Source organism: Macaca thibetana, chromosome 2 (genome assembly GCF_024542745.1).
Source record: "Macaca thibetana thibetana isolate TM-01 chromosome 2, ASM2454274v1, whole genome shotgun sequence".
In the NCBI taxonomy this organism is placed as follows: Eukaryota; Metazoa; Chordata; class Mammalia; order Primates; family Cercopithecidae; genus Macaca; species Macaca thibetana.
Window position 1 is genome coordinate 44971106 of NC_065579.1, and position 20398 is coordinate 44991503.

At 36.4% G+C, this 20398-nt stretch overlaps 1 protein-coding gene across 3 annotated transcripts in view; it reads right to left on the reverse strand.

Moving 5' to 3' along the window:
- Nucleotides 1–20398, reverse strand: part of ATR (ATR serine/threonine kinase) — a 121206-nt gene that overhangs the window by 17085 nt on the left and 83723 nt on the right. For all 3 annotated transcript variants that reach the window (XM_050778103.1, XM_050778101.1, XM_050778104.1), the window contains 4 exons: nucleotides 12559–12701; nucleotides 3527–3624; nucleotides 2777–3009; nucleotides 1388–1522 (listed from right to left, as the gene is read on the reverse strand). In XM_050778103.1, coding sequence (XP_050634060.1) covers nucleotides 1388–1522; nucleotides 2777–3009; nucleotides 3527–3624; nucleotides 12559–12701 — 609 coding nt within the window. The remainder of the gene's footprint in view (nucleotides 1–1387; nucleotides 1523–2776; nucleotides 3010–3526; nucleotides 3625–12558; nucleotides 12702–20398) is intronic.

Genomic DNA, 20398 nt, shown 5'->3' on the forward strand with positions numbered 1-20398 from the left:
TTTTAATTTGTGTTTACCTTAAATTCAACTATAACAAAAATTTCACTTTTACAATATTGTAATTACAAAGGCTCAGCAGTCTGTGGTTTCCTAATCAACCCATTTTAGCCTCTGCCATTTACCTCATTAATAATAGTACCTACATCATAGGATTGTTTAATGATTAAAGGAGACAGTAGAGGCCTAAAATCTATTATCAGATATTAGAAAATCCAAAGAGCTCTGTAAATCAAACTCTCACTGAAGAAACAGTTATGTGTTTGATTATGGGATACTCCAACAGGTTACCCTCAGTGGAAATATCAAATATTAAATATGCACTATATTACCTTAAAAATCTTAAAAATCCTGAATTTCTAGGTGTAGCTTGCCACAAAGGTTTCAGATAAAGAACTGGAAATCTGTACATGTAAAGCACTTACAACAGTGTTAGTGTTTTAATAAATGTTGGCCACCATAACACTGTTTTTGATAATGTCAAGTGCATCAGAGGTCAAATGGGATTAACGGAGATAATAAATGCAGATTACACTTTTGAGATGTTTATTGATAAAGGTGAGAAATAGTCTATCTTTTCATCTATAAACAATGATGGACTCTGAATATTTGTCAGGTGAAGTCTAGCTATGTACCTTATTAAAGAGCTTCTCTCTCCCTCCTTATAACCACCCCCACCTCCCACTTTTATCTTTACTATACATCCTTGGGGGTTTTTTCTCTAATACTTTAGGTAGAATTATGGGGTTACTCCTGTAACCATATTCCTACTTTAGTCACAAATCTACTGAAAAAAGTACTTATTACTCTAGATAACCATCTGCTTAGTTCCCTATAAGACTATAAGCACCTCAGGCAGAGAACAGATTTTATTCATCTTGTTTCCCTTAGCATAGTGCTTGTCCCCTCACAGGCACTGAAATGTATACTAAAAGAATGAAAAGCAAAACCCCAACCGTCTTCCCTATCATAAGTGTAGTTTAATAATGCATATGAATTTTGAAAGTTTAAAGATATATAATCATAGAGACTACTATAAGTAACTTTGAATATTTTACATACTTATATTTTTATGGCTTATTTCATATTCTCTACTAAAAATTTCTGAGAAACATGGATATCTACCCTCAGAAAATTCTTAATTTACATTAAGAAGAACTTTTATAAATATTAGAAGGTATTTTGAAGTAAGATATATTAGAAATATTAAAAACTGCTTTATTAAGATAAATCATACATAATTAAAATACATAATACATTTTGATATATGTGTACACCTATATGTTAGAATTTTAATTTAATTAATCAAATGAAAAAATCAGCTCAAATTATGTAAATATATATATAATTACCCAACATCAGTTTATAAGCACTAAGATTATGATAGTACCGGTTTATTGCACAATTCTAGAAGCTTATCTGTTAGGCGAGTTGCATCTCCAACAAACTTCTCTAAGGATTTTTTCATATGAATGGCTTTATTTAGGATTTCCTTGCATCTGTTCACACGCATGGGATAAGAAGACTGTCATAAAAAAGAGTTAAAAACTATTTTATATAAGATTCTTGAAAGATAAATTTTTTGAATGACAAAAAACTTAAAAAGTATTCATGATGAGAGTTTATATGATACAAATTTCCTGAAAATTTATTTGTTAATGCTATCAAGAGCCATACAAATATTGCCACCCTATAACTTTGTGAATTACAAAGTTATAAGGATCTGCCCTGAAGAAATAATTAGAAATGAGAATAAACATAGACATAGCTAGATGTGTTACAACAGCAAGAAAAACAGAAATAACCTTAATGATTAACTAAGCAGTTAAATAAGTTATTGAAGGCTATTTTTTAGAATTTTATATATTAAAATTATACCTTTAAACTATATTTAATAACATGGAAACAATAAAGTGAAAAATGTGAAATTGTATGGCAACATAATTAAATTTAGTGTTAAAATATACTAGAAAATATACAAATAAAATTACATCAAAACATTAATGAATGGCCCAAGGTATGAATTTTAATTTTTGTTTTATGTCTCTGTATTGCCTAAATTCTCTAAACATTTACTTATTACATATATTGACCAACATATGAATTCCCTTCAATGATGCAATAACAGTTTTTTAGTATTAAAAATTCAGGTGCTGGCGGGGCACGATAGCTCATGCCTGTAATTCCAGCACTTTGGGAGGCCAAAGCAGAAGGATCACTTGAGCCCAAGAGTTCAAGCCCAGCCTGAGCAACAAAGCAAGATCCCATCTCTACAAAAAGAATTTAAAAATTAGCTGTACATGGTGACACATCCCTATCGTCCTAGCTACTGGGAAGCTGAGGCAAGAGAGTCACTTGAACCCAGGACTTTGAGGCTGCACTGAGCTGTGATCCCACCATTGCTCTCCAGCCTGGGCAACAGAGAAAGATCCTGTTTCTTAAGGAAAATAAAAATAAAAATTCATGTACTTTGGATTAAAATATTTGTGAAAACATAGGTAACCATTCTGCATCAAGCATTAACCGTTTACTAGACTTCATAAAGAAAACACATGCTGAATTATTTGATCTTAAACATGCTAGTTACTTCATTATAGTAAATATATCCAAATATTAAGATATAATGCTATAATTTCTCTCTTTAAAACAATTTAAAATTACTAATCTAATATAGGAGAGAAGCCCTGGAACTTGTATATACATATTAGTATCACATAATCAATTTCAAATAAAATGGTAAAAGACCCTTTTCATATAAAAAGGTAAAAGACCCTTTTACCTTTGACACAGCTGTCATCATCCACATTGCTTGTTGAGGATAGGCTAGAAATACTTTGGCTATTATTTCCATCAAGACAACAAAAACTTCATCATGAGAATGACAAATTCGAGAGATCAATTGTGAAAAAGCAGTCAAAAATTGATATGGAGCTAAATAGTTTGTATGCTCTGTGATAACCTTGTTTATTTTACCCAAATCATTCCTCATCTGTACACGATCGGAACGGCCAGCTGGGGGAAAAAATAAGTTTAAAAAACAGTAAAGGAAAGAGAAAAATCAGTGTATCAGTTCATTTCACAGAACAAAAATTTTGTTTTAAAAATAGCTTTAAAGTATGTTATTCCCATGCCCAAGGCTACATCACTTGCCAATCTGTGAAGAGACAGTTGTCTCTGTCCAACTAGAAAAAAATATTTAGACCCATTCAAAAACCCAAGGGACATTAATTTTCACTATCCATTTTAATTTGTAGGGTAAATTATTTGGCTAAAACTAACACATTTTAATATGTGTTAGGTTCATCAAGAAATAATCAGATTTTTATTTGTGGCCCTGAATTAAAACTACTTTAAATGTCTATGATTTGTCTTTCCTTTTTAACATTTAGTATCTTACTCACACTTACATAACATCTTAATTATCAAAGTCATTCCAAGCTTTTAGGAAATTAGACTGCCCAGCCAAATCTGACTGTATACCAAAGTTATAATTCCTAGTCTTTTAAAATTTTTACGTGAAGAGTTATACCTTTTTCCCATTCATATGCCTTTGTACCATAATCAAGCCATAGAGTTAACATTCGTGGCATTGACTGATATATGAACTGATTTCCATATTGTAGAGATCTGCAATTATATAGACAAGAAACACTATTAGCATAGCTGTCTTTTTTATATTAATTAAAATTTAAAGATTTAAACTACCACATACCCTTTTCACAAAAATTATAGTATCAATATTTCTTCCTAGAAGTTATTTTTGACTCCTCTGTCTCTGGCTCACTTAGCTCTATATTGCCTGTACCAAAAACATGTACATACTGTATGTTTCCACTTATACAGAATTTGTACATTATACAAATTCTACTCTAATCAAAGTCTATCAATACTTCTTTCAATTTTTCCTTAGGATCTCTGTGTCTTCATTTGCATTCTTTGGCCATAAGCCTAGGTCAGGTCCAATCACTCCATTTCTGGGAAGTTATAATAATTTGGCCTCCCTAACTAAATACGTATTTCTGCCCTTCAATAAATTCCAGACTAACATTCCTGAAATTCTGGTTTTATCATGCTCTCCCCTTACTCAAAAACAGGAATCAATACCTACATATTAAAACTATATAAATGATTCTGCCTGGGATTCAAATACTCAGAATCTTTTATCTCCATAATTTTCCAATCTTAGCATCTTGCCACTCACCAGTATGCATCTTCCATCAAGTCTGGTTTCCGCACCATCCTACAAACCAACCACTCAACCCTGGTTCTCGTGAAATTTGTGAAAAGTTAAAGTTCTCTCCTTCTTGAATTATTTGGAGGCCTGGATATCAGTTTATTTTCAAAATAAATTTTATTGTGGTTAAATATACATAACATAAAATTTACCATCATAACCATTTTTAAGTGTACAGTTCAGTGGTATATTAATATGGTTGTACATTCACATTGTTGTGCAATCATCACCACCATTCCCCCTCCAGAACTTTTTTCATCTTCCCAAATTGGAACCCCATAATTAAACAGTAACTTCCCATCTCCTTCCCTACCCAGTCTCTGGCAACCACCATTGTGCTTTCTGTCTTCATGAATTTGACTATTTGATGTACCTCATATCAGTGGAAACATACAGTATTTGTCCTTTTTGTGACTGGCTTATTTCACTTAGCATAACGTCCTCAATGTTCATCCATGTTGTAGCATATGTCAGAATTTCTTTCCTTTTTAAAGCAGAATAATATTCCATTGTGTCTACACCACATTTTGATCAATTAATCTCCCAATGAATTCTTGCACTGCTTTCATGTTTTAGCTATTGTGAATAATGTTGCTATGAAGATGAATGTACAGATATCTTTTTGAGACACGTAGAGACAGTTTAATGATACAGAATTGCATTTGCCATTCTACAACTATAGAAGAAGTGGGGACTTTCTTTTCCTCTTCTTATTTTGTCAAGATTAATTTAATCAGAAATTAGGAGAGCTAGCAGGTTGGTTTTTTTTTTTTTTTTTTTTTTTTTTTTCGAGAGACAGTCTCGCTCTGTTGCCCAGACTGGAGTGTAGAGGCACGATCTTGGCTCATTACAACCTTTGCCTCCCGGGTTCAGGCCATTCTCCTGCCTCAGCCTCCCAAGTAGCTGGGACTACAAGCACCCGCCACCACGCCCGGCTAATTTTTGTATTTTTAGTAGAGATGGGGTTTCACCATATTGGCCAGGCTGGTCTTGAACTCCTGATCTTGTGATCCGCCTGCCTCGGCCTCCCAAAGTGCTGGGATTACAGGCGTGAGCCACCACCGCGCCCGGCCGCAGGTTTTTTTTAAAGGTGCACAACATGATGTTTTTGGTTTTAAACACTTATTTATTTATTTAAATTGACAAAAATTGTGTATATTTATTGTGCACATGTTTTGAAGTATACATTGTGGAAGAGCTAAACCAAGCTAATTCACACATGCTAATTATTTCACATACTTATTTTCTTGTGGAATAAAATCTATTCTCTCAGCAATTTTCAAATAAAACATTTGTTAACTATAGTGACCATGTTGTAGAGCAGATCTCTTTAACTTATTCCTTCTATTTAACTGAAGTTTTACGTCCTTTGACCAACATCTCCCCAACTCCTCACTACCCCAACCCCTGGTAATCACCATTCTACTCTCTAGTTCTATGAGTTCAACATTTTTAGATTCTCCATATAAGTAAGATAATTCAGTATTAATCTTTCTGTGCTGGGCTTATTTCACTTAGAATAATCTCCAGGTTCATCCATGTTCTCACAAATAACAGGATTCCTTCCTTTTTTAAGGCTGAATAGTATTCCATTGTGTGTGTGTGTGTGTGTGTGTGTGTGTGTAAGTATACATATATATGCCACATTTTCTTTATTCATTCCCATGTTGATGGACACTTAGTTTGATTCCACAGCTTGGCTGTTGTGAAGATGCTGCAATGAACATGGGAGTGCAGATATCTCTTCAACATATAGATTTAACTTCCTTTAGATATACACCCCATAGTGGGATTGCTAGAGCATATGATATTTCTATTTTTAATTTTTAAGGAATATCCATATTGTTTTCCATAATGGGTCTACTAATTTACCTTCCCACCAATGGTGTATAAGGGTTCCCTTTCCCCATATCCTCTCCAATGCTTGTTATCTTTTGTTTTTTATATGATAGCCATTCAAACAAGTGTGAGGTAATATCTCATTGTGGTTTTAATTTGAATTTATCTGACGATTAATGATGCTGAACTTTTTTTATATACCTCTGTTGGTCACTTTTATGTCTTCTTTTAAACAATGTCTGCTCAGACTCTTTGCCCATTTTTTTAATCGGGTAATTTGTTTTCTTTCTTCTATTTTTATTTTTATTTTTTGAGACAGGATCTGGCTCTGTTGCCTGGGCTGGAGTGCAGTGGTATGATCCTGGCTCACTGCAACCTCCACCTCCTAGGCGCAAGCGATCCCCGTTTCAGCCTTCTGAGCAGCTGGGACTGCAGGTGCATGCCACCACACCCGAATAATTTTTGTATTCTTTTGTAGAGATGGGGGTTTCACCATGTTGCCCAGGCTGGTCTTGAACTCCTGGGCTCAAGTGATCCATCTGCCTCGGCCTCCAAAAGTGCCGGGATTACATGCATGAGCCACCGTGTCTGGCCAGGTGATTTGTTTTCTTACTATTAAGTTGTTTGAGTTCCTTACCTATTTTGGCTATTAACCCCCTATCAGATGTGTGGTTTGCAAATACATTCTGCCATTCTATAGTTGTCTTTTCACTCTGTTGATTGTTTCCTTGGCTATGCAGAAGTCTTTTGGTTTGTATAATACCATTTGTCTATATTTGCTTTGTTGGCTGTGCTTTTTGGCTCATACCCAAAAAAATTATTGCCCAAACCAATGCCATGAACCTTTTCCTCTATGTTTTCTTCTAGTAGTTTTACAGCTTCAGGTCTTACATTTAAGTTTTTAAGCCATTTTGAGTTGATTTTTGTATATGGTGTAAGGTAAGAGTGTAATTCCATTCTGTTGCATGTGGACATCCAGTTGTCCCAACACCATTTATTGAAGAGACTATCCTTTCCCCATTGTGGGTTCTTGGCTCCTTTGTTAAAGATCAATTGACTGTAAATGCATGGATTCATTTCTGGGCTCTCTATTCTGTTCCATTGGTCTATGTAGACATTTTAATACTAATATTATACTGTTTTGATTATTACAGCTTTGTGGTATATTTTGAAGTCAGGTAGTGTAATGCCTTCAGCTTTGCAGCTTTGTTCTTTTTTTTTTTTTTTTTTTTTTTTAGAGATGTAGTCTCACTCTGTCCCCCAGGCTGGAGTGCAATGGCACAATCTCAGCTCACTGTAACCTCCGCCTCCCGGGTTCTAAAGAAATTCTTCTGCCTCAGCCTCCTGAGTAGCTAGGATTACAGGTGCACGTCACCATGCTCAGCTAATTTTCTGTATTTTACTAGAGACTGGGTTTCACCGTGTTGCCCAGGCTGGTCTTGAACTCCTGAGCTCAGGCAATCCACCCACCTCAGCCTCCCAAAGTGCTATGATTACAGGTGTGAGCCACCACGCTCGGCCAGCTTTGTTCTTTTTGCTGAAGATTTCTTTGGTTATCTGAGGTCTTTTCTAGGTCCATACAAATTTTAGGATTTTTTTTCTACTTCTGTGAAAAAAGTTATTGGATTTTTTTTTTTTTTTTTTTGAGACTCCCAGGCTGGAGTGCAGAGGCATGATCTTGGTTCACTGTGACCTCCGCCTCCTGGGTTCAAGCAATTCTACTGCCTCAGCCTCCCTAGTAGCTGGGATTACAGATGCACACCACCATATCTGGCTAATTTTTGTATTTTTAGTAGAGACCAGGTTTCACCATGTTGGCCAGGCTGGTCTCAAACTCCTGACCTCAAGTGATCCACCTGCTTCAGCTTCCCAAAGTGCTGGGATTAGGGTGCAAGCCACAGTGCCCAGCCAGAATTTTTAAACAAAAAAAAAAAAAAGGAAAGAAAGAAAAAGCTATTGGAATTTTGATAGAAACTACATTGAATCTGTAGATCACTTTGGGCAGTATGAACATTTTAATATTCATTCTTCCAATCCATAAACCCAGGATATCTTTCCATTTGTTTATGTCTTCTTCAATTTCTTTTCATCAGTGTTTTATAGTTTTCTTTGTAGAGGTCTTTTGCCTCCTTATATTTATTCCTAAGTATTTTATTTTTTGTAGTTACTGTAAATGAGATTGTCTTCTTAATTTATCTGCAAGTGGTCTGTTGTCAGTGTATAGAAATGCTACTTACTTTTGTATGTTGTCTTTATATCCTGCAACTTTACTGAATTCACTTATTCTAATAGTTTTTTATTGGAGTCTTAGGGTTTCAGTATATAAGGTCATGTTGTCTGCAAACAGAAAAAAGTTGATGACTTCTTTTCCAATTTGGATGCCTTTTATTTCTCTCTCTTGTCTAATTGCTATGGCTAGGATTCCTGGTACTACACTGAATATAAGTGGCAAGGGTGGGCATCTTTGTCTTAACCTTAGAGGAAAAGCTTTGAACTTTTCACCACTGAGTATGATGTTATCTTTGGGGTTACCATACATGGTCTTTACTGTGTTGAGGTACATTCCTCCTATACATAATTTTTTGAAATTTTTTAGTCATAAAAGCATGTTGAATTTTGTCAAGTGCTTTCTCTGCATCTATTGAGATGACATGATCATATGGTTTTTGCCCTTCATTCTATTAACGTTGTATATCAAATATATATATTTGGATAGGTTGAACCATCCTTGCATCCTGGAATAAATTCCACTTGATCATGGTGAATGATCCTTTTAATGTGCTGTTGAATTTGGATTACTAGTATACCTTCTTCATGAGGCCTACCAGACTTTTGCAGCAATTCAATGCAAAGAAATACACTTTTGAAATCATAAAGCCAGTGGCTTGTGGCTTGACTTTTGACCTCCATGACTTCTGGACTTCTTTGGTTCACTTTTGGTATCTGGCTAACATAGCCATTCACATAGCTGAGACCAATTTATTTCACATAATAAATTAGCCTATGCCTGGCTAATTTATTTATTTTTTGTAGAGATGAGGTCTTGCCATGTTCTCCAGGCTTTTCTTGAACTCCTGGGCTCAAGCAATCCTTCCATTTCAGAAGAATCCCAAAATTCTGGGATTACAGGCATTAATCAACGTGCCCAGCCATATCTGATATTTACTACATTTATTTTGATTTTTTTTTTTTTTTTTTTGAGACAGAGTCTTTCTCTGTCACCCAGGCTGGACTGCAGCAGCATGATCATAGCTCACTGCAATCTCTACCTCCTGGGCTCAAGCAACCCCCTTGGCTCAGCTTCCCTTGTAGCTGGGACCACAGGCGTGCACCACCTTGCCTGGCTAATTTTTGTATTTTTTTGGTAAAGATGGGGTCTTACCATGTTGCTCTGGCTGGTTTTGAACTCCTGCGCTCAAGCAATCTGCCTGCCTCAGCCTCCCAAATTTCTGAGATTACAGACATGAGCCATTGAGCCCAGCCTATTTTGAGATCTAATCTCACATTCTATTATGTACCATTATTTAAATGTTTTATGTACTTAAGGTTTCTATCCCTAATTGGATTGTAGATTCTTAAGGGCAAACATTAATATTTTAATCAGTAATAACACAATTATTCAGTCAGGGGATAAATATGTCTCAATAGCTAAGTTTACTCCCTTAAGCATACAAATATTTTATTTTAACTACTATGGATAGAAACAGGTTTTGAAATGTACTTACATTCCTGAAGGGTACTTTAAAAATACTCATTATACATAACAGTTTTATGCATATAGAGGACTTTATATAACTACTTGTTTTAAAAGAAATGTGTTAAGTAAATTCTATATCCCAAGGCACATGATATATACTAAGACTAACAGCAAACAAAAGAAGCTATCACTCATTGTTCAAAAGAACTGGGCCAAGAGTGATGGCTCACATCTGTAATCTCAGTGCTTTGGGAGGCTGAGGTGGGGAAGATTGCTTGAGGCCAGGAGCTCAAGATCAGCCTGGGCAACACAGTGAGACCCTGTCTCTACAAAAAATTATTTAAAAACATAGTTGGGCATGGTGGCATGTGCCTATCGTCCTAACAACTCAGGAGACTGAGGTAGGAGGATCACTTGAGCCCAGAGTTCAAGGTCATAGTTACCTTTGTGTGACTGCACTCCTGCCTCAGTGACAGAGTGATACTCTGTCAATTAAAAAAATGACAGGGTACCTTTAGTCATTTTGCTACCCTAATACCATCAATGATGAACTAATATTGCTTTTGTTTTTTCCATTTTTTTTCCCTGTGACATAGCCCTCAGGAGATCCCGAGAACATATGCCCTTTTCTTTCTTCTTTTTTTTCTTTTTTCTTTTTTTTGAGATAGGGTCTTGCTGTGTTATCCAGGCTGCTGTGCAGTGGTGCAGTCACAGCTCACTATAGCCTTGACCTCCCAGGTTCAGGTAATCCTCCCACCTCAACCTCCAAAGTAGCTAGGACTACAGGCACACACCACCACCCCTGGCTACAGATATTGCTTTAATTCCTGAAAATATTTAACTGAGAAGTCATAGTACCTCATAATAGGCAATTTTAACAGATTTATTGATCTGAAGATATCCTTCCATGTAAAGCAATAGTATATGAGTATGATAAGGAGAATGTATGGAATGATATTATTTCTTAGTAATTAATAATTTATAAAAATATAAACAGTAGGCCTGAGATTATACTACTTGACTATAATACACTGATATATGAAATTAAAAGTTATATTTCACCTATTAACTAGTTTAAGAATAAGTACTTTCTACAAGTCTAATGTCAAAGTCATTTTCATATATATATATTATACTACTTCTTATTGGAATGGGCTAGAAGGAAGTATTCCACTGCAATTAAAAATAACCAAGAAGGCTGAGTGGGGTGGCTCACACCCATAATCCCAGCACTTTGGGAGGCTGTGGCGGGCAGATCATGAGGTCAGGAGTTCGAGATCAGCCTGACCAATGTGTGAAACTCTGTCTCTACTAAAAATACAAAAATTAACCGGGTGTGGTAGCACGCGCCTGTAATCCCAGCTACTCAGGAGGGTGAGCCAGAATCGCTTGAACCTGGGAAGCAGAGGTTGCAGTGAGCTGAGATCGTGCCACTGCACTCCAGCCTTGGTGACAGAGCAAGACTCTGTCATAAAATAATAAAAATAAAATAAAATAGAATAAAATAAAATAAAATACTAATACTACTACTAATAATATATATAACCACAAAATGTGACATTTAGGGTCTTCTGGAATTCTATGACTGGGGACTCAGGGAATGAGGGTCTGGAATGGGAAGGATACTTAATTTGGTGCTGTTGAATTTTTTAAAAATCCATGCTGTAGTATTATAATATGTATATTGGTTTTAGTTCAGTTACTGGCTCCTAATTCCTTGTTATGTCAGGGCACTTTAGACCTCAGGAAACAGAATCTCTCTCTATGAGCTTCTCCTGTCCTTCACTCACCTGCCCAAGGCAGGAATCTAATCTGACTGTGGGTCAAAAGATTCTCATCCCAGAGAGGATCCTGCCCCACACCCTAGAGGAAGGAATGCTACATAGAAAAGGCCAAGAAAAGTCTGAACAGACAGACCTTGCTGGGTTTACATTATGAGCTGTTTGTCCACTCACATTTCTACATGGTTGTCAATCATGCCCATGTAATAAAGACTCCACTAAAAACCCCACAGGACAGAGTTTGGAGAGCTTCCAGAGAGTTGAACACATGGTGGCTAACAGGAGGGTGACAAAGACCTCTTCCACGCGCCAGGAGGATGGCACACCCCATCTCCATGGAGACAGAAGCTCCTGTGCCGGACCCCTCCAGACGTTACCTTATCTATCTCTTCATCGGGCTGTTTATTTGCATCCTTAAAATATCTTTCTTAATAAACCAGTAAACAGGTTTCCCTGAGTTCTGTGAGCCACTCTAGCAAATTTATTGAACCCAAGAGGAAGTTGTGAGAACCCCAACTTGAAGCCAGTTGGTCAGAAGTTCCAGAGGCCCAGACTTGCAACTAGGGGAAGGAGGAGATGGTCTTGTGTCACCAAGCCCTCAACCTTTGAGGTATGACACTGTCTCCAGACAGAGAGTGTCAGCACAGAATTGGAGGACATCAAGCTGGTGTCCACCGCTTGGTGTATGGGGAAAAAACCCCACATATCTGGTCACATAAGTCTTCTACTGTGTTGATGATTGCTGTGTCAGTGTGAGAGCACAGGAATAACATGGTTAGAGAGAGTTTCCAAAACACATGCCTATATCACTTTTTTCATTTAAAAAGTTAGTTTTTAAAGCGAAGAAAAAACTTGCATAAAGGAAAAATTTACATCTTATCTAAGGTGATACACTGAATCAGTCATAAGCCAGAAAATACCTAGAATATGCTAAGACATGTGATAATAGTTTCAATATTAATAGTCATCCTTTCATATTTAATCTGCAAACATGCAGTTCTCATACTCACCTGCCAAAATGAAGAACTATATACCGGATGAGATCACCTTGCTTTTCCATTTTGTTGTCTGTGACCATGGGCATCAATTTGTCATAGTACTTGGCAAGGTAAAAATGCCCATCCTCCCATTCTGGCAGGCACGCGGTCACATCCTGTAAAAAAGAACATAGGATACTCACCTAAGGAAATCCCATGCTATGCTGGGAAGTAAAATATGAATAGATGAATACGGATCAAAGTATGTGACCTTTATCTAGGCGGAGCAAAGTCAAAAGCAGACTCAATCTTTGATGTGGATAAGGAATAGCTACCTTCTTATAAAGGTTTCCTCAGGAGGGCTGATTGGTTCTGATGGGTTGTCCACTGTCCAACATGAAATAGTGTTGGAAAAATTCGCAACTTAGGAGAAGAAAACTCCATTTATGTCACCACTTTAAAAGATACAGAAAAGTAGTGTCTGGATGGGTTAAAGTTTTTTTATATATAAATATGTGTGTGTGTATATATACACATGTATCATGAAAGGCATTTTTAAAAATCCTCAAAGCAGAAGTAATATCAAGTCTCTAAAGAGGGTAGGACTTTAAAAAGCATAAAAATTATGGTAAAATTAAAATCACATATCTTATTTTTCTCCAAGATCTCTCACAAGTTATTGCCCTTTCTCTCAACGCCTTCAGAAGCAGGCTTCTAAAAAGAATTCTCCACCTCACATTGATTCCTAAAACTATGTCTTTTCAGCTTCACTCCATTAAGGAGCTCCTCAAATCCAAGAGATATTTTACAATTCTGATCTCATTTGAACTCTCTTCAATATGTTTCTGGTGTCCAAGTCACGTATTTCAAATGCTTTCATCCCTTGACTTCTGTGAGGCCACCATCTTCCAAGTTTTCTCCTCTCTTTCTGGTCACTCTCACTTAGTCTCCTTTGTCATTTCTTCTTGCTGTTCCTGCCTTAAATATTTGTGTGGTTTATTAATTTTTAATATGACATTAAATGTGATGGGAAATACACAGGATCACTAACAGTTTTTTTTTTTTTTTAAATTGAAGCTCCACTTTTCATCTAAAGAAGTTTGAGAACATAGTTTAGACCAGAAATCTTAAGTGAGATCTTGAGTTTCTACTGACTTTAATCTTGAGACTCTACAGACACAAACCTGCCTGGGAATAGAGGACAGAATGACATGATTAGATGTGTGGTACATGCTAGGTTCATGTACCTAACCAGCCACACAGGGTAAGGGCTGCCAGAAAAACATATTAGTCAACCTAGTCTTTCCTTCCTTTCTTCCTTCCTATCTGTCTTCCTGCTTTCCTTTCTTCCTCCTTCCCTAACTTCCTTCCTCCTCCCTCTCTCGTTTCAGCTTAGATTTTAAATATTTATTTTGAAAAGTAAAATTCATATAGTGAAAAATACACAAATCTCAAATTTACAGCTTGATCAATTATCACAAAGTAATTACCTTTATATAAAAGCTCCTTCCTCCCTCCCTCCCCTCTCTCTCCCCGTTTTTAGTTAGGATTTTTAAGTTTTATTTTGAAAAATAAAGTTTATATACAGAAACATACACGAATCTTATGTATACAACTTGATTAATTATCACAAATTGATCAGCCTCATACAAGAACTCCAGGAGTTTTGTTTTACCTGTTTTTGAACTTTTATATAAATAGAATCATACTATAATAATTATTATTGGTTGGGCATGGTGGCTTATGGTTGTAATCCCAGCACTTTGGGAGGCCGAGGTGGACGGATCACGAGGTCAGGAGATAGAGACCATCCTGGCTAACACAGTGAAACTCCTTCTCTACTAAAAATACAAAAAAAAAAAAAAAAAAAAAAAAAAAATTAGCTGGGCGTGGTGGTGGGCGCCTGTAGTCCCAGCTACTTGGGAGGTGGAGGCAGGAGAATGGCATGAACCTGGGAGATGGAGCTTGCAGTGTGCCGAGATCGCGCCATTGCACCCCAGCCTGAGTGACAGAGTGAGAACTCTGTCTCCAAAAATGTATATATTATTATTAGAGACAGGGTTTTGCTCTGTTGTCCTGGCTGGAGTGCAGTGGCATGCTCATGACTCCCTGCAGCCACGACTCCTAGTCTCAAGGCGATCCTCCCTCCTCAGCCTACGGAGCAGCTGGGACTACAGGCATACACCACCACACCCAGCTAATTTTTGTATTTTTTTGTAGAGATGGAGTTTTGCTATGTTTCCTAGGCTGGTCTTGAACTCAGCTCAAGCAATCTGCCTGCCTCGGCCTCCCAAAGTGCTGGGATTATAGGCATGAGCCACCACGCCTGGCCCTACATGTATTATTTTTTATCTGGCTTATTTCACTCAACATTACATCTGTGATATCAATCCAAGTTATTGCATATAAATTTGGTTTACTATATAGTATTCCATTATAAGAATATGCTACAACATATTTATTCATTCTATAATTGATTGCCATTTGGATTACTTCCAAAATAAAATCGACAAATAATAATGTTATAAACATTCTTGTATATATCCTATGGGGACATGCTGGGTCATATTCCAGATATGAACCTCTAATGTATTGCAAATATCTTCTAATCTGCAGCTTGCCTCTAACTCACAATGGTATCTTCTGATAAAGAGAAGTTATTGTTTATATTATAGTGTTTTTGTAATGTTTAAGAAGTCCTGACCTAGATTAGCAATCTACCTCGTTTACTTTTGTTTATAGTGGGAAGAAGGGATCAAGTTTGATTTTTTGTTTTCCTGTAGGATACCCAAGTGATACAACAACATTTATTGAAAAGACTATTTTGGTTATTCACAGTTTGCCCCTCCAGATAGATACACTTGCCAACTTTAGCCTTTTCCACTCTGCTCAGTGCCCCAGGACATTGAAATTGATGATTTATATTAATGGGCCTGTTTGCCCTCTGGCTTCCTGTGAACTTCAATCAATGGAAGGTAGTAACAGATTAGAGGGTGAGGAGGAGAGTGAGGTTAAGTTCTTTATACCTGCTGGTTTCCTTCCTGCTGGGCTGCAGTTGACAGTGGTTGTGTTTCTTTCCCTAAGGTTAAGTTCTGGTCCGATGGTCCTTTCCTACAAATTTAGCTCCCTTTATAGGTTCCAGTAAATGCTCTATCCTTTTACTCCTTCAGGTCTAGAGTTAGCAACAACTCTCTGTTGTTGCTAGCCATGGGGTACTTTCACCATCCTTTGTTAATTTCCCTTAATTTAGTTTTTCATTAAACTCTCTCCAATTACTTCTTTTGATTGGGCCAACTATTTTCTCCCTGCACCTGACCTCACACAATATAGTAAAGAGCATCTCAGATAGATTGGAGGTTACTAGGAGATATGACAACTAATGCTATATGGAATCCTCAATTCTAGACAGAAAAAGGACACTATTGGGAAAACTGGTGAAATGTGGTCTACAGATAGTTAACAGTACTGTTTATCAATGTTAATTTCCCACTTCTGATACTATAGTAGTGTAAAATATTAAAATTAGGGGAAACATGCTAAAGGGTAGATATGGAAATTCTCTATACTACTACCAACTTTTTAAAAGTCAAAGATTATTTCAGAATAAAACTGAAAAAATTAAAGGTGACAGAAAAGCTTCTTGGTTATTCTTGGACTTTATGTTTCCACAGAAATTTTAAATTCTAATTTTCAATTACCTGTTAGCATTTGATGAGAACTGCATTAAACCTCTAGGTGAATTTGTAGAGAAATAATTATATTATTGAGTCTTCCCATTCATACTTGTATTCTAGCTACCAATTTATTTAGGTCTTTTTTACTTCACTCAATTTTAATGTTTTAATTTTTATTTTGTGGAGAGGTCTTGTGTGCAATTTAATCTTAGGCATTTCATTATTTTTATTGCTATCCTAAATGATATCTTTAAAAATTTTAGGCTGGGGATGCATGGTGGCTCACAACTATAATCCCAGCACTTTGGGAGGCAGAGATGGGAGGATCAGTTGAGGCAGGAAGTTTGAGACCAGCCTTGGCAGAACAGCAAGACCCTGTCCCCACAAAATAAAAAATTAGCTTGGTGTGGTGGCATATGCCTGTGATCCCAGCTACTTGAGAGGCTGAGGTGGGAGGATCACTTGAGCCCAGGAGGTTGAGGCTGCAGTGAGGCATAACCATGCCACTATACTCCAGCCTGGGTTGACAGACCAAGACCCTGTCTCAAAAATAAAATAAAATAAAATTTTAAATCAACTTTCTTAAGACAGAACTTTCATACAATAAAATTTACACATTAAGTACAAATTGGTAACTTTTGACATATATACACCCATGGAACCATCATTCCAGTCAAGAAAATGAACATTCCTAACTCTCTCGAAAGTTCTTACAGGCACCCACCCTTGCCATCACTCTCCTGCCAACTACCCAGGCAACTACTGATATTTCTATTCATATACATTAGTTGTACCTGTTTTAAAATGTCACATAAATGAAATCATATAAGCACGTAGTCTGTTATGTCCCTCTTCTTTCATTCAGCATATCTATGACATTAATCCACCTTGTTGCGTGTACCAGTAGTTCATTTCTTCTTGTTGTAGGGTAGTATTCCATTATATAACTGTGCCACAGTTTGTTTACCCATCTTCTCTGGATGGCCAGCTGGTCTATCTCCAGTTTTTGTGACTAAAGCTACTATAAACATTTGTGTACAAGTCTTTTTATTGACATATGTAATTGTTTCTGTTGGATAAACATCTAAGAATGGAATGGAATATGGTAGATTTAACTTTTTATAGTCCCACCAGGTGCATTTATTGCATTAACAGGTATTGCTAGTCTTTTAGACTTCAGCCATTTCAGTGTATAATGTGTTATTTCATTGTGGTTTTAATTTGCATCTTCCTAATGACTAATGATGCTAAGCGTCTTTTCATTTGCTTTTTGGCCATTTGCATATATTCTTATGAAGTGTCTTTCCAATACTTTTGCAGATCTTTATTTCTTTTTTTAATAGACAAAGTTTCACTCTAACTCAGGCTGGAATGCAGTGGTGCCATCATAGCTAACTGTAACCTCAAACACCTAGGCTCAAGTGATCCTCCTGCTTTAGCCTCCTGAATAGCTAAGACTATAGGCATTCGTCGCTATACCCGGCTAATTTTTATTTTTGTAGAGACAGGTTCTCACTATATTGCCCAGACTGGTCTTGAACTCCTAGCTTCAAGCAATCCTCAGGCCTTGGCCTCCCAAAGCACTGGGATTACAGGCCTGAGCCACTGTGCCTGGCCTCACAGATTTTTAAATTGTCTTGCTAAGTTGTAGGGTTCTCTATAATTTAGCTACAAATCCTCTGTCATATAGGTATTGCAAGTATTTTCTCCAAGTCTATGGCTTACACCTTTTCATTTTCTTAACTGGCTTTCTTAGAAAAGGTTTTAACTTTGATGAAAATCTAATTTATCAGGATTTTTTTAATGCTTAATGCTTTGTGTGATCTAAGAAAACCTTTGCCTATCCTAAGGTTGTAAAGATTTTCTTCTATTTTTTCATCTAGAAGTTTATAATTTTAGCTTTTCAGTTTAGATCTATAATCCACTCTTTTTGAAGCAATTTTGTCTATGGTATGAGGTAGAGGTTGAAGAACATTTTTTTCTTCATACAGATATCCAACTGTTCAAGCACTTTTTGCTTATAAATGGTATATTTTAAAATCTTTATTGGTTGTCATACAGAAGTAAAATCATCAGGCAATCTTGTTTAACTCACTCAATATTTTGAATAGTTTATAATATTTAGAATTTTCTACATATGTATTCATATCATCTGCAATTAATAAATTTCCTACATTTTTTTCCTTGTCCTTGTATCTTTTACTTCTTTTTTTATTTAAAGATTGCCATTTGGGTAATATTTTAAAATGACAGCTCTATTGGGATATAATATAAAGTTCACAATTTTAAAGTTGTTTTTAGTATATTTACAGAGTTGTGTAACCATCACCACTATCAAATTCCAGAACATTTTCATCACTCCAAAAAAAAAATTGTACCAATTAGCAGTCACTTCCCAGACCCAACCTCAGTCTCTAGTACCCATTAATCTACCTTCTGTCTCTATGTATTTGCTTATTCTAGCCATTTCATGTAAGTGGAATCATGCAATATGTGGCCCCTTGGATCTTCATGCCATTCTACAGTAGTCAGCCTCTATTCTTTTCTCTACTCATTTCTGTCTACATCATGTATAGGCAACCAGAACAAGAGAGGAGGCTACTCAGGTCTTTATGACAGGAAATGAGGGGTGTACGCAGAGGAAACAGAACCTGAAAAGTTGGTAGTCTGACGACATCTCTCTTCCCTAACCCTGGCTTTAGTACCAGACAGAGATGGGAGAACTGGAATATCCACTATCAAATTCTGCTGTTAAGTACTGGTGAGTTTTTGTGTGCCTCTCACAAAGGCTTAGTATGTAAGTTGTTGCGCCTTACATACTAGAATAAATTCAGAAGATCTCTCCAACTGGAAAGGTGAAATTTACAAGTATGGTTTCAGAACCTGCCTCATTATCACTGCCCTTTAGGATAATATAGTTTTTAATGCAAATCAAGATTAGTTTCTTAGGTGGCATGACATCTTCTTGTAACCAAGGAACAGGAGCTGGACTCCTATTTATCTTCATCAGAACGCAACACTTCCTGGATCTAAAGATTAGCACTGTCTGTGCCATTTGCTTTGGCTCTTGGTCCCATTTAGGTCTTTCTTGTATTTCTGATTCCCCTCTCTTCTCATCATTCTCTTATTTTTGTTTATGTTCTTAAACTTATGGAGTCTATATACAACAGCTGTTTTTACATACTTATCTATAAATTTCATCATCTCTGTCATTTCTAGAACTATTTCTATTGATTTATTTTTTTCCTATGTATGGCTCAAATATTCTTGCTTCTTCATTCACATAGTAATTTTTTAATGGATGCTGGATATATTTTTATGTTGTCAAGTTTTAGATTTTGTTGTCTTGCTTTAAAGAGTGTTAGACTTTGATCCGGCAGGCAGTAAGGTTACTTGAAAATCAGTGTAATCCTCTTAAAGCTTGTTTTACTGCCTTTTTAGTATGGATATAGAGTAGTTTTTAGCCTAGGACTGATTTAGTCCTACTTCTAAATTGTGGCTCTTTTAAGGTCTTTACTGAATGCTCCATATTATGCAATGAGGCCTCTCAATCTGGCTGGTGGACTGAATAACTCTCAATCCTGTCATCTGAACGAATCTCGATCCCATGTGAGCTCTGGAAATTGTTCTTATAGCCTCTGCATGTTTGCTGTTTCCCCAGCAAGTCTGTTATTCCTAGCTTGGCCTCATAGAATTCTGGATTATTCATGCGCAGGCTGGTATTCAGCCAACACAATTCCTATGCAGATAGGAACTACTCTGTTTAACATTTTTCTCTCAGTTATCTGTCCCACAAATTCCAGCCACCTGCTCTTTGCTTTATTATTTCCTTTCTTCTACTTTTTTTTCCTCCCCCTACTTTTTTAGTTCCTTTTTTAACCTGTTGGAATAGATACTTAGCTCATTAATTCTGAACCTTTATTTTCGTCAAATATATGCAAATAAAAATTTAAATCCCTTTTAAGAATGGCTTTAGCTGCACAGGATTTCATGTGCCATTTTTATTATCATTCAGTTCAAAGTACTTTTAAATTTCCACTGAAAGTTTTCATTGACCCATGGATTACTGAGAGGTATATCTCTTACAACACCATCTATATAAAGTTTAATACCTAGTCAAGAAGTTATAAATTGGTTTTGCTCAACAATTTTCAGGCTAGGATGTAGTTAACTTTGAGACAGAGGGGGAGAATAGTGAT